The following is a 13,325-nucleotide window of genomic DNA, read 5'->3' as shown; positions in this document are numbered from 1 at the left end:
AAGAAAATGACAGGGCATGTGGAATTACCACCATTCCCCAAATACCTAAAGGATTTCTTCCTATGCTGGAAATAAAGTGATGTGAAATTATGGTAGGCTGAGTGTTTTGGATTTAGAGCATGATTATGGAGGAAGTTTGCTGGCTAGAATGAGGTGTGAAGTGACTTTACATTCTAAAGTTTGAGTCTGTGTCTAAAGCATGCAAATTTAACGTTCTCCAGTACTGGCAATAGAAATAATAATATAATTAATCATAGCTTGAGCATTAGAATTTTTACCACTAGGTGCTTGTTCACAAAACTGTAAGTGTGTAATTCAAATGCAAAAGGGGTAGAGAAATAACATTTATTGAACTGTTAAGTGCTGGGCACTGTACTAGGTGCTTTATGGTCATCATCTATTTTAACTAGTCTGAACTTATAAAACCGAAGTAAAGTTCCTGACAAATGATCACTATTGTTTTAATTATCCGAATTGTATTGTCTTATTCACCTTTGTATCCCTGCACCTACTACGGTGCCTAACTCATAACCGGCACTCAGAAAATGTGGAAGGCATGAAAAGGAAGAGGGAATCTTGACTTTCATTACTCTTGTTTAAAAGGGAAGAGGTTAATAAATCTAAGTTGCAATGCACTCTGAAATTGTAATTACGTTTTTATACTCAAGTAGGAGTAGGTAATTAATTTACCTAGCAGGGAGTACAGAACTCCAGGATATCAGAATAGTGACAACGTCTGAACTCATTCTACAGCAAATTGAAACTCATAGGAGAGGACTCTCCAACGATTCTGCCCAAATAGTCCGGGCGAAGGTGGGGAAAGTGAATCTGAGGCCCGGGAGGCCAATCAGAGGGATGACAAGTCGGGGAGCGACCTAGTCTCCGCCCCCGGCGGTCAGCCAGGCGCTGGGCCGCGGGCCGAGGTGACAGCCCCGCCCCGCCCCCAGCACCTGCAGCGCCGCCGGCCACGGTGCGGCGGCCGGTTCTCCGCTGGGCTCGGGGCTGAGAACAGGTGAGTGCTTCCGTGTGCCTGCCGGCCAGGAAGAAAACACGTCTCGGGTCGCAGTCCCGCCTGCGGGAGCGGGAGCGAAAGACGGAGGCGGAGGAGCAAAGGCTCCGACGGACTCAGGTGACGGGGAGCATGCTACGGGATGAACGACCTTCCTGGGCGGGGGAAACAAACTGGGGGCTTTCCAGGCCGCGGCGGGCGGTGGCGGATGGTGGGGCACGGTCGCAATGGTGGGGTCCGCCGGCGGCAGTCAGCCCTAGTGACCAAGGCCGGGGTGTGGGGAGCGATTTTAGACGGTTGCGGCTGTCGGTAGAGCTCCTGGCTCCCGGCCAGCCTCTAAGCCCGCGGATCGCGCTGTACATAGAAACCGTTGCTACGGCGGGAAGATGCCATTTCCTTTCGCTCTCCGGCCGCAGGGGGCGCTCGGCCTGTGCGTGCTGGAAGGAAGGTGCCTCGGTGGGAGAGACCTAGGTTTTCGCGTTACTAGTCCCAGGCCGTGTGCACCGGAGGTAATGCTAACAGACTGACTAGGAAATACGCGCAGTGGATGTGGATCAGGATGGTGGAGAAGAAATTAAATTCCCCTAGGACCAAAGGGTTTCCCAATTAGAGACCAAGACTTTTCAAACAGAGATGAAACAGAGCAAATATTGTATAACTTGTTTTTTGAAACTTGAGAATTAACATTTAGTAATCTTGAGGATGTGTATCCTACAGAAGAAATAAAAGCATGGTAGTTTTCAGAAAGGATTCTCAGAAATGTTAAAGTAGTGTTCAGAATGAAATTCATTTGATTAGATAATAGATGGCTCTATCATTTCATATGCTTTTTATTATATTTTATTCAAATCATAAAATCTCAGGGGTTGCAAGATACCTTCAGTTCAAGGTAATCTATTTTAATCCAATTACATGAAAAATCTCTCCAACCAAAGATCCTCCACCTTGTTAGAAAAATTCTCCTAAGACAATGCATTCTATTCTGGGCAGCATCAATAATTTAAAAGTTCTTCAGCTTGCCTTCCTGTAACTTCCACCCTTATAAGGTTATTCTTGTGATGGGAGCCATTCATCAATGAGCCCTGCAGATATGATGTAAAAGCCACATCTAATTTTTCTGCTGGATCTCATCTGAAAGCTGAAGAATTGTCATCTATAGTATATTCTAGACCCAAATCAAAGCCAGCAGGAATATGGAAGAGAAGCTGACAGAGTGTCCTCATTTTCTGCAGAGGTCTGATATATGATCAGTTTCCCACATGGCAGTCATGCTGAAAGGAATATACTTATATGAATTAGACCCATTTCTCCTTCTTGTTTTTAAAATTATCACCCAATAAATTCTAGTGCAGTGTTTTGTTTTGTTTTTAAACTTTGGCAATGACCCACACTAAGAAATATAGTTTATTTTGCAAACTTGTGCATTTATAGACACACATAATTTTCATTTATATAGACGTGGAACAAAAGTTTTTATAAAACAATATTTACTTTAATGTTATATGGTAGGTAATCTATTTTTTTATTCTACTCTATCTCATAAAATAATGCTGATTGCAACTCACTAAATTGATTTCATGGGTTGCTACCTGCCATTTGAAAAGCACTGGTATTAATACAATGATTAAGTATATGGGCTCAGCAGTAGTTAGCCTCCTGAGATTCGTATCTTCAGTTCACTTGTTAACTTTCTCATCTGTAAAATGGGAGTAATTATTAATATGTTTTATGAGAGTGGTTTTGAAGATTAAGTGTGCCATCTATGGCACATGGTAATTTAACTCCATAAATATTGACTGTTGTCACTACTCTCTACTTAAAATGAAACCTACCTGATACAGTAGTTGAAGGATTAAATGAAGTGATCTATGTAAAGCACTTAGAATGGTGCCCAGCATGCATTAAGAGATATTTAAGTATTTGTTGCTGTTATTATTATCATCACTAGCAGCGGTATCATTAGAGTAAAACTCTCCAAGGTCTCCTTATTCCCAATTCAGCAATTGTTTCTTAAGGGGTATAAGGCACTATTTATTATGTTAGTCCTGGAGCGATGAGGATGAATAAAGTAAGATCTCTCACAGTCTAGAAGGGAACACAAAGAAACATAATTAAAATATGTGTTACATGCTATGAGAGAGGTCTGTATAGAGTGCTTAGAACACAGTTCTGGGAGCTGTTGATGGCAGTGAGTGGGAGGGAGTATAAGGAGGCAGGAAATGGGAAAGAGGGCAATGTGGGCAATGTGAAGGAAAGTTATAGAAAGGGCTGGGCATGGTGGCTCATGCGTATGGGTAGTCCCAGCTACTTGGGAGGCTGAGGCAGGAGGATCACTTGAGCCCAGGAGTGTAAGACCAGCCTAGGCACTGCAACAAGTCCCCATCTCAAAAAAAAAAAAAAAAAAAAAAACCAAAACTCCAGACCCAGAAAAAAAGGGATGTTATTTATGTTTGTGCTAAATCACAAACGATGACTGGGATGTTAACAAACAGCTAAAGTAGAAGCACGTTGTTCAAAATCAATATTAAAAGATATCTTAAAAAGCAGTTATAGCATCAAAACCTGCCTTGTCATTGTATTCCAGCTTTGCTTAAGTGAAGATCAATTGAGATAATTCATATATGGCATATAGTAATTTAACTTCATAAATATTAACTTGTTATCAGCAAGAGAGAATACCATAGTCTTCCTCCTTGGAAAAAACACTCCACCTCCTTTTCTACAGAAGTACCTACATGGTTATTACTATCCAAATTGAGTATTATTATGTATATTAGGTTTGTGATTGTTTTCTATACTGTATTTCAGCCATGACTGCCAAAGAACATCCATCATTGTGGGGCTTTGGAACAACAAAAACATTTAAAATTCCCATTGAACATTTGGATTTCAAGTATATTAAAAAATGTTCAGACGTTAAACACCTGGAAAAAATTCTCTGTGTGCTCAGGTAAGCATTTAAAACCATTTTGTGTTTCAGTGTGCCAGTTTAATTATCTTGTTGCCTTCTGAAAGTGGAAACTACATTAGAAACATTGGAGAAGGGGTACACAGAGAAAAGACCATGTGAGGACACAGCAAGAAGCACTGGCATCTGCAAGCCAGGAGGAAAGACCTCAGGAGAAACCAACCCTTCTAGCACCTGATCATGGACCTCCATCCTCCGGAACTGTGAGAAAATAAATTTCTATTGTTTAAGCCAAGACAAAAAAAAGAAATAGTAGAGAAAATTTTCAAATATTAAGATTGTTGTTTTTGCCCATGTATGGTAGGTTCCAAAGTAGTGGTTTTGATCCTCTGGTTATTAAATAGTTTGGAGAGTTCTGGCTAAGTGTACTTTCAGCATGAGACTTAGGCTAATTAGCCTACAAGAGTGCATTTTTCTTGCTGCTTCCGCATTTCCTAGGAAAAGGTAAAGTAGCTGTGAAAGTAGCCATTAGGAGGTAAGGTTACCTCACCGGCCTGTGCTGATACAGTTCTTTGGCACTTTCCCACCTCATATCATCTGACAACAAAGGAGGATGACTCACTGCAAACTGATCACATGGAGGATGGTGGAAAGGCCTGAATATAATATTAGAAGGTAGGGGATGGCCAGGCGCGGTGGCTCACACCTGTAATCCTAGCACTCTGGGAGGCCGAGGCGGGTGGATCGTTTGAGCTCAGGAGTTCGAGACCAGCCTGAGCAAGAGCGAGACCCTGTCTCTACTAAAAAAAAAAAAAAATAGAAAGAAATTAGCTGGACAACTAAGAAAAAAAATACATACATACATATATATATATATATATATATATAAAATTAGCTGGGTATGGTGGCACATGCCTATAATCCCAGCTACTCGGGAGGCTGAGGCAGGAGGATTGCTTGAGCCCAGGAGTCTGAGGTTGCTGTGAGCTAGGCTGATGCCACGGCACTCTAGCCTGGGCAACAGAGTGAGACTCTGTCTCAGAAAAAAAAAAAAAGAAGTTGGGGATGAGGGCCTTTTCAAGGGAGAGCCCCATGGTGGTGATTGTCAAACTTTAATATGCATCAAATGTAGTTAATGAAGTCACAAATTTGAGGGCCCTATCCCAGACACTCTACTTCAGGAAATCTGGGGTAGGGCCCTGAAACATGTGTTTTTAACAAGCAGGCTGACAGGAACCCACTTCAATAAACACTGCCCCATGGGGTACCAACCTGTGACACCTCTTTTCTTTCCTCTGAACTTCTTCCTTGTCACTGTGTTCTTTCCCTTTTCTCTTTCATCACCTTTTGCCTCCTGTCCTTCCTGCTTGTCCCCAGCCAGAGCTGATGTAATAACTCCATCATTTCTGAAATGGAAACATGAAAAATCCTATCACTGTTTTCCCTTTGTCTCAGCAGAGTATTGGTCATGTATATTTGGTCAAAGGCTGATTTAAAAAATGTGAAGTTTATGGGATGAAAGAGTTTGAAAGCCACAGTTACAATGTTGGTTCCAAGAAATTCTATCAATAGCCTAATTAAATTAAATTGTATTGACTTGGAATTGTTTTTCAAAATTTAAGTTGGAAATGGGACTTATTTATATTTTTCTAGAAATTTAAGAGTGAACAGACCTACAAGAGAATGGAAAAAGATTGATTTTCCTTAAAAACAAACAAAAAGGAACACATGTCTCCATTTAACTCTGTAAGGAAGGAATTCTGTTTCTTTACTGGTTGAATTTAGGGGTGTTTTGTCTAGGCTGCCTCTCTGCCATTTTCTTCCTATTCCTTTGGAAAAAGAAAACAAAACTGAACTTGAACTGTGAACAGAAACTCTTCATTGAAAAGGAAGTCCAAATTCTCTCTTTGCCAGTCTCTAATACTGAATTTGCATTTATAAGTTTAAAATGACCTCATGTACAAAATGAACATATGTATGTTAAAAAGGAGAGAAAATGTTATTTATTCCATTTTTAAAGCATGTGATGGAAATTGGTTTCTTTGGGGTTCCTTTTTTTTCTCCATTGCATCACTCTGTAGATTAGCAGATAACATAGAGGATATACTGGTTAAGGAAGGAGAGTGGGAAGCCAGCAGCCCAGCCTTCAGCCCTATGCAGCCGTTGAGATCTCTGCAGAAGCCCTCGGCTCCATGGAATCAAGCTTGCAACCCACTAGTCTAGATGATCTCTAAATAATGTGCTAACTGTAAAATTATGATTTTTTTTTTTAAAGATCTGGTGAGGAAGGATATTATCCAGAACTTACAGAGTTTTGTGAAAAGCGCCTTCAAGGCTTGGCTCCTGCAAGTAGAGCTTTGAGGAAAGATAAACCAGCAGCTACAGCATCCAGTTTTACAGCAGAAGAATGGGAAAAAATTGATGGCGATATAAAGGTATAGAGTAACACCAGTTTTTGATCGATATTGTCGTGATATTGCGTATATGTCTACCTCACTTCACCTGAAATCCTAGGCTGCTTTTTTGTCGGTAAAGGGCTTTTGGTGGTATTTACTTAGGTAGTATTGGTTGCTTCTTATACCCAGGTTCTTCTGGTATAAATTGTGAATTTGTGTGTGCACACATACATTCATGTGTGGATTTTAACTGGCTAAATAATGTCCCATCCTATAAAAGAACCATAATTTAATCAGCTTCAATAAATAGTGCTATATAAATGTTTTTTTTTTTCCCCTGAGAAGCCCTAAAGGAAAAACGTGTTTATTCATAATTTTTTTACACCTCTCTGGTTATTTCCTCAGAATAAATTATTAGAATTCAAATTGCTTGATCAAAAGATTTGAATATTTTTAAGGTTTTTGAATCAGATTTCTATGTTCTCAGAAAAGTTGTGCCTTCATCCTCTCCCACCAGAAGTGTATAAAAATGCTCATGGCCGGGCGCGGTGGCTCACGCCTGTAATCCTAGCACTCTGGGAGGCTGAGGTGGGCGGATCGTTTGAGCTCAGGAGTTCGAGACCCCATCTCTACTAAAAATAGAAATTATATGGACAGCTAAAAATATATATAGAAAAAATTAGCCGGGCATGGTGGCGCATGTCTGTAGTCCCAGCTACTCCGGAGGCTGAGGCAGGAGGATTGCTTGAGCCCAGGAGTTTGAGGTTGCTGTGAGCTAGGCTGACGCCACGGCACTCACTCTAGCCTGGGCAACAAAGTGAGACTCTGTCTCAAAAAAAAAAAAAAAAAAAAAAAAAATGCTCATTTCCAAGTAACCTTCATTAGATACTGTAATCTTTTTTTTTTTTTTTTTTTTTTGAGACAGAGTCTTGCTCTGTTGCCTGGGCTAGAGTGCAGTGGCGTCAGCCTAGCTCACAGAAACCTCAAACTCCCGGGCTGAAGCGATCCTCCTGCCTCAGCCTCCCAAGTACCTGGGACTACAGACATGCGCCACTATGCCTGGCTAATTTTTCTATATATATATTTTTAGCTGTCCTGCTAATTTCTTTCTATTTCTAGTAGAGATGGGGGTCTCACTCTTGCTCAGGCTGGTCTTGAACTCCTGACCTCGAGCGATCCTTCCGCTTCAGCCTCCCAGAGTGCTAGGATTACAGGCGTGAGCCACTGTGCCCAGCCTATAATCATTTTTAAACAATTAAATAGTTGGAAAAAAATGATAGCACAGTTGTCTCTTTTTATCCTTGGGAGATATGTTCTAAGACCTCCAGTGGATACCTGAAACTGTGGATAGTACCAAACCCTGTGTATACTGTTTTTTCCTATACATACATGATAAAGTTTAATTTGTAAATTAGGCACGGTAAGAGATTAATAACAATAAAAATAAATTAGAACAATTATAACAATGTACTGTTATAAAAGTTATGTAAATGTGGTCTCTCTCTCTCTTTCTCTCAAAACATCTTATTGTACTGTACTCACCTATTTTCAGACCAAAGTTGACTTCAGGTAACTGAAACTTTGGAAATCAAAATTGTGGCTAAGCAGGGAATATACTGTAGTATATTTTTTGATTATTAGTAAAGTTGAATTATTTTTCATCTATCTGTCACTTGAATTTCTTCTTTTGTTAAGAAATCTCTATTGATTTCTTTTAATCAGCTTTATTGGGGTATAATTTATATTCAATAAAAATTACCAATTTTATAGTGTCCATTTCACTGATTTTTTTTTTTTTTTTTTTTTTGTTGAGACAGAGTCTCACTTTGTTGCCCGGGCTAGAGTGAGTGCCATGGCGTCAGCCTAGCTCACAGCAACCTCAAACTCCTGGGCTCAAGAGATCCTCCTGTCTCAGCCTCCCGAGTAGCTGGGACTATAGGCATGCGCCACCATGCCCGGCTAATTTTTTCTATATATATTTTAGTTGTCCATATAATTTCTTTCTATTTTTAGTAGAGACGGGGTCTCACTCTTGCTCAGGCTGGTCTCGAACTCCTGACCTTGAGCGATCCACCCGCCTCGGCCTCCCAGAGTGCTAGGATTACAGGCGTGAGCCACCGCGCCCGGCCATTTCACTGATTTTTGACCAATGTATGTGATACAGAACATTTCCATCACCCCCAAAGGTTTCCTTTTGAACCCTGGCCTCTGGCAACCACTGAACTACTGTTTCCCACCATGGTTTTGCTTTTTCTAGACTTTCATATAAATGTAATCATACAATATGTTGTCTTTCCTGTCTGTCTCCTTTCACTTAGTTTTTGAGATTCATCTATGTTGTTGCATGTGTCTCTAGTTCATTCCTTTGAAATCGCTAGTAGTATTGAATTGTATGCATATCCCACAGTTTGTTTACCCATTTACCAGTTGAACAAACTGCCAAAATGTTTTCCATAGTGGCTGTACCATTGTGCGATCTTGTCAGCAATATATAAAATGTCCAGTTGCTCTACATTCTGGTCAACATACAGTATTGCCAGTTTTATTAATTTTAGCCATCCTCCTAGGTATTTAGTGGTATCTCATTGAGTTTTAGTTTGCATATCTCTGATGACTTGATGATAAGGTTATTTGCCATCCATGTATCTTTTTTTATAAAGTGTCTTTAAATGGGCCAAATCCTTTGCCCATTTAAAAAAAAATTACATTGTTTGTGTTCTTACTATTGAATTATAAAATACACATTCTTTATTAAGTACATGTTTTGCACATATTTTTTGATACTCTATGGCTTGCCTTTTTATCTTTTTAACAGTAAGAGCAAAGTTTTAAATTTTGATTAAATCGATCTTTCTTTTATTGTGTGGGCTTTCGTGTTCTACTTTAGAAATCTTTGTCTAATCCAGTATCCCTAAGTTTTCTCCTAGAAAGTTTATAGTTTTAACTCTTATATTTAGGTCTCTAATATGTGATGTTTAAATGTTCAAGCACTGTTTAATGAGAAATTATTCTTTTCCCATTGAACTTCTTGGTACTACTGTCAAAATCAATTGAACAAAGTCGGGCATGGTAACATGTGCTTATAGTCCGCAGCTACTTGGGAGGCTGAGGAGAGAGGATCATCTGAGCCCAGGAGTTTGACTGTGGTGCACTATGATCATGCCTGTGAATAGCCACTTAACTCTATCTTGAACAACGTAGGGAGACCTCATCTCTAAAAAACAATTTAAAAAAATCAATTGACCATATATGTGTGGATCTGTTTCTGACTTCCTCTATTCTGTTTCATTATTCTAAATGTCTGTCTCTACTCCAGTACCCCGTTGTCTTGATTGCAATAGTTTTATGTTAAGTCTTGAAGTGAGGTAGTGTAAGTCCTTCTGCTTTGTTGTTCTTTTTCAAAGTTGTTTTTGCAATTCTAGGTCCTTTGCTTATCCATTTCTACAAAATAACTTTCTGTGTTTGAGTTGGGGTTGTGTTAAATTTGTGGATCAATTTTGGAAGAGCTGACATCTTAACAATATTGAGGTTTCTGATTCATTAACATTGTATGTTTCGCTATTCACGTAGGTCTCCTTTAATTTTTTACAGCAATGTCTGATAGTTTTCAGTGTATAGTTCTTGCATGTTTTTGTTAAATTTATTCCTAAGTATTTCTCATATGTTATGCTTTTGTAAATGTTGATTTTTTTTTAATTTCAATTTTTGCTCATTCTAAGTTACCCCAGTTATGAAATTTTATTGTTTCTTCACTGTGGTAAAATACATATAACATAAAATTTACCACCTTAACTATTTCTAAATTTCTAAATAGTTAAGATGGCAAATTTTATGTGTATTTACCACAATTTAAAATAAAAGGTAGGAAGGGCATTCCGGATAGAATGACATGATCACATTGCCACCTATAAAATTGGCCCATAGGAAACTATGATGTAGACAGTTGACCCTTGAACAATGTGGGGGGTAAGGGGTACTGAATCTCCTACAGTCAAAAATCCACATATAACTTTTGATGCCCCCAAAACTTAATTACTAATGGCGTATTGTTTACCGAAAGCCTTACCAATAACAAATAATCAACTAGCACATGTTTATATGTTATATGTATCTATACTGTACTCTTAAAGTAAGCTAGTGAAAAGAAAATGTTATTAAGAAAACCTTAAGTAAAAGAAAATATATTTACTGTTCATCAAGTAGAAGCGGATCATCCTAAAGGTCTTCATCCCCACTGGCTTCACATTGAATGGGTGGAGGGGGAGGGGGAAGGGGAGGGGTTGGTCTTGCTGTCTCAGGTGGCAGGGATGGAGGAGGTGGAAGGGGAGACAAGAGAGGCAGGTACACTTGGTGTGACTTTACAGAGGTACATTGTAATTTCTGTCCAACTTTTTTGTTTTTCCTTTCTCTAGAAATGTATCTATGTGGTACCAATCCTTCTTCCACCACTTCCTTTAGTTTTAGTGTTCTTATCATAGAAGAGTCCATGTCATAAAGGAAGTCAAAAGCAGTCTTGAAAAATCAGAGCCTTCTGCCAGATTGTCTAGTGTCAATTTGTTTTTTGGCACTGCTTCTATGTCTTTGTCCCCATTATCTGGCACTAGTTTGGAAGCACTCATCTCCATCAAGTCATCTGTTAATTCCCCTGGTGTGGTGTCTATTAGCTCTTGAATTTCTCCAAAATCCTTATCTTGGAACCCTCACCTGCACCCCACACAACTTTTCTTTGGCCATATCCACAATTTCTTTCATGATTTCCTTGGTTATAAATCTTGTGAAGTCCTGCACAACATCTGGACACAGTTTTCTCCAGCAGGAATTTATTGTTTCGGGTTTGATGGCTTTCACAGCTTTTTCTTTCTTAAAATTAAAAAAAAAATTTTTTTTTTTTCTTTTTAAAGAGATGGCATCTCACTGTATTGCCAGTTTTGGGTGCAGTGGCTATTCACAGGTGCAGTCCTAGCGAACTACAGCTTTAACTCCTGGGTTCAAGCGAGCCTCCTACCTCAGCCTCTGAAGTAGCTGGGGCTACTGGCTTTTTCTGTAACAATGATGGCATCTTCAATGGTGTAATCTTTCGAGACTTTCATGATGTTCTCTCTGTCAGGGTTACCTTCAATAGCATTGACAATAATTTCCGTAGAGTACCCTGTGTAATGAACCTTAAAGGTCTTTATGATCCCTTGATCTAGAGACTGAATTAGAGATGTTGTGTTTGGGGGAAGGAGACCACTTCGATACCACTGATGATGAACTCGTGGGGTTCTGGGTGGTCAAGGGCATTGTCCAATATCAAAAGAACTTTAAAAGGCAGTCCCTTACTAGTGAGGTACTTCCTGACTTCAGGGACAAAGCATCAGGGGAACCAATCCAGAAAAAGTATTCTTCTTGTCCAGGTCTTCTTGTACAACCAAAAGACCGGAAGCTGGCATTTGTCCTTTCCTTCAAGCCTCCAGGGTCAGCAGCTTTATAGGGAAGGCCAGTACTGATCATAAACCTGACTGCATTTGCGGAAAACAGTGGAGTTAGCCTACCCCTTCCTGCCTTATATCCTGGTGCTTGCTTCTCTTCCTTTACGAATAAGTGTTATTTGTGGCATTTTTTTTCTTAGAATAGGGCACGTTTGTTTACATTAAAAACCTGTTCAGGCAGATATTCTTTCTCCTCAATGATTCTCTTAATGGCATCTGGGAACAAGTGTGCCACCTCTTGGTCGACAAAAGCTGCTTCTCTTGTTCTCTTGATGTTTTTTAAACCAAACCTCTTTCTAAAATTGGCAAACCATCCTTTGCTGGCATTACCTTCTCCAGCTTTAGATCCCTCACCTTCCTTTTGCTTTAAGTTGTCATATAATGACTTCGCTTTTTCTTGTATCATACTAGAGTCTATATCTAGGAATGCCTTCCTTATAGCAATCCTGTACCCACATAAAAGCTGCATTTTCAATATGAGAGATAAAAAGGTATTTTGCAAAAAGTGCAAGCAGTTGCTGGCATAGCTGCAGTGACAGCTTCTTGAATTTCCTTTTCTTTTTTTACAATGGTCCTGTGAACTAAAATAAAATCTTAAGGCTCACCTCCCCCCCCACCAGCTGGGCTGACTGTGGACCCCCTCCTGGCCAAAGAAATATCCTAAAACTAAATTGCCTACCAGGAAGGAGGAGGTCAGACATGCCTCATCATGCCCCCCTCCCTTCTTGGGGACATTCTTTGTAAACCATTAACAGGCCTAAGGGTATGTAAGACAAACCTGCAGGTCCTCAATTTACACAACAAATATGTGTCTGGGTGGCTTATCTCTGATAAACAGCTCCTATGTTAAAACATTCCAAGCCTTTAGACAAAGCTTCATGTCTTCAACCAATTACAATCCAAAGAATCTTTAAACCCACCTATAATCTGTAAGCGCCCCCCCTTAGAGATGGCCCACCTTTTCAGGCCAAACCAATGTATGCCTCCCAAGCATTGATTTATGACTTTACCTGTCACCCCTGTCTCCCTGAAATGTATAAAACCAAACTGTAACCCAACCATAGCGACTGCAATTGCTCAAGGCTTCTTGGGCGTTGCTCCGGGTCATGGTCCTCAAATTTGGCTCAGAGTAAATCTCTTTAAAATTATTTTACAGAGTTTGGCTTTTATTTCCATTGACAGCCCTTACACTGGATTTGTTTGTCTTGAAATGGTGAGCAGCTACAGCTGTAGAGCTCAATCTACGGTACATAGTGAACAATTCAACTTTTTCTTGTAATGTCACGACTATTCTCTGCTTCTTGGGAGCACTTCCAGCATCACTAGTGGCACTTTGTATGGGTCCCATGGTGTTATTCAAGGTTTACAATATTACACTAAACACAATGAATCACTTTGTACTGAAATGCACAATTTACTGGAAAGATAACTGCTCACATGGAGGTGATTAGCATCACACAGCATTTTTAGCAGATACTGGCAACATATGAGCTCACCAGAATAGCAACAGGAGGTGGCTATGAAATTATTACAGTAGTACA

General features: G+C 39.8%; 1 protein-coding gene across 1 annotated transcript in view; it reads left to right on the top strand.

Moving 5' to 3' along the window:
* Positions 1–3,819: 3,819 nt before the first annotated feature.
* The window catches only part of SPAG1 (sperm associated antigen 1), a 66,196-nt gene continuing 56,690 nt past the window's right edge, over positions 3,820–13,325 (top strand). Inside the window, exons 1-2 of the mRNA XM_069465601.1 lie at positions 3,820–3,959; positions 6,193–6,352. Of these exons, the coding sequence (XP_069321702.1) occupies positions 3,820–3,959; positions 6,193–6,352 (300 nt within the window). The remainder of the gene's footprint in view (positions 3,960–6,192; positions 6,353–13,325) is intronic.

Source organism: Eulemur rufifrons, chromosome 3 (genome assembly GCF_041146395.1).
Source record: "Eulemur rufifrons isolate Redbay chromosome 3, OSU_ERuf_1, whole genome shotgun sequence".
NCBI classification, from domain to species: Eukaryota; Metazoa; Chordata; class Mammalia; order Primates; family Lemuridae; genus Eulemur; species Eulemur rufifrons.
The sequence above is the reverse complement of the archived record's forward strand: the minus strand, read 5'-3'. Positions and strand labels throughout refer to the sequence as shown.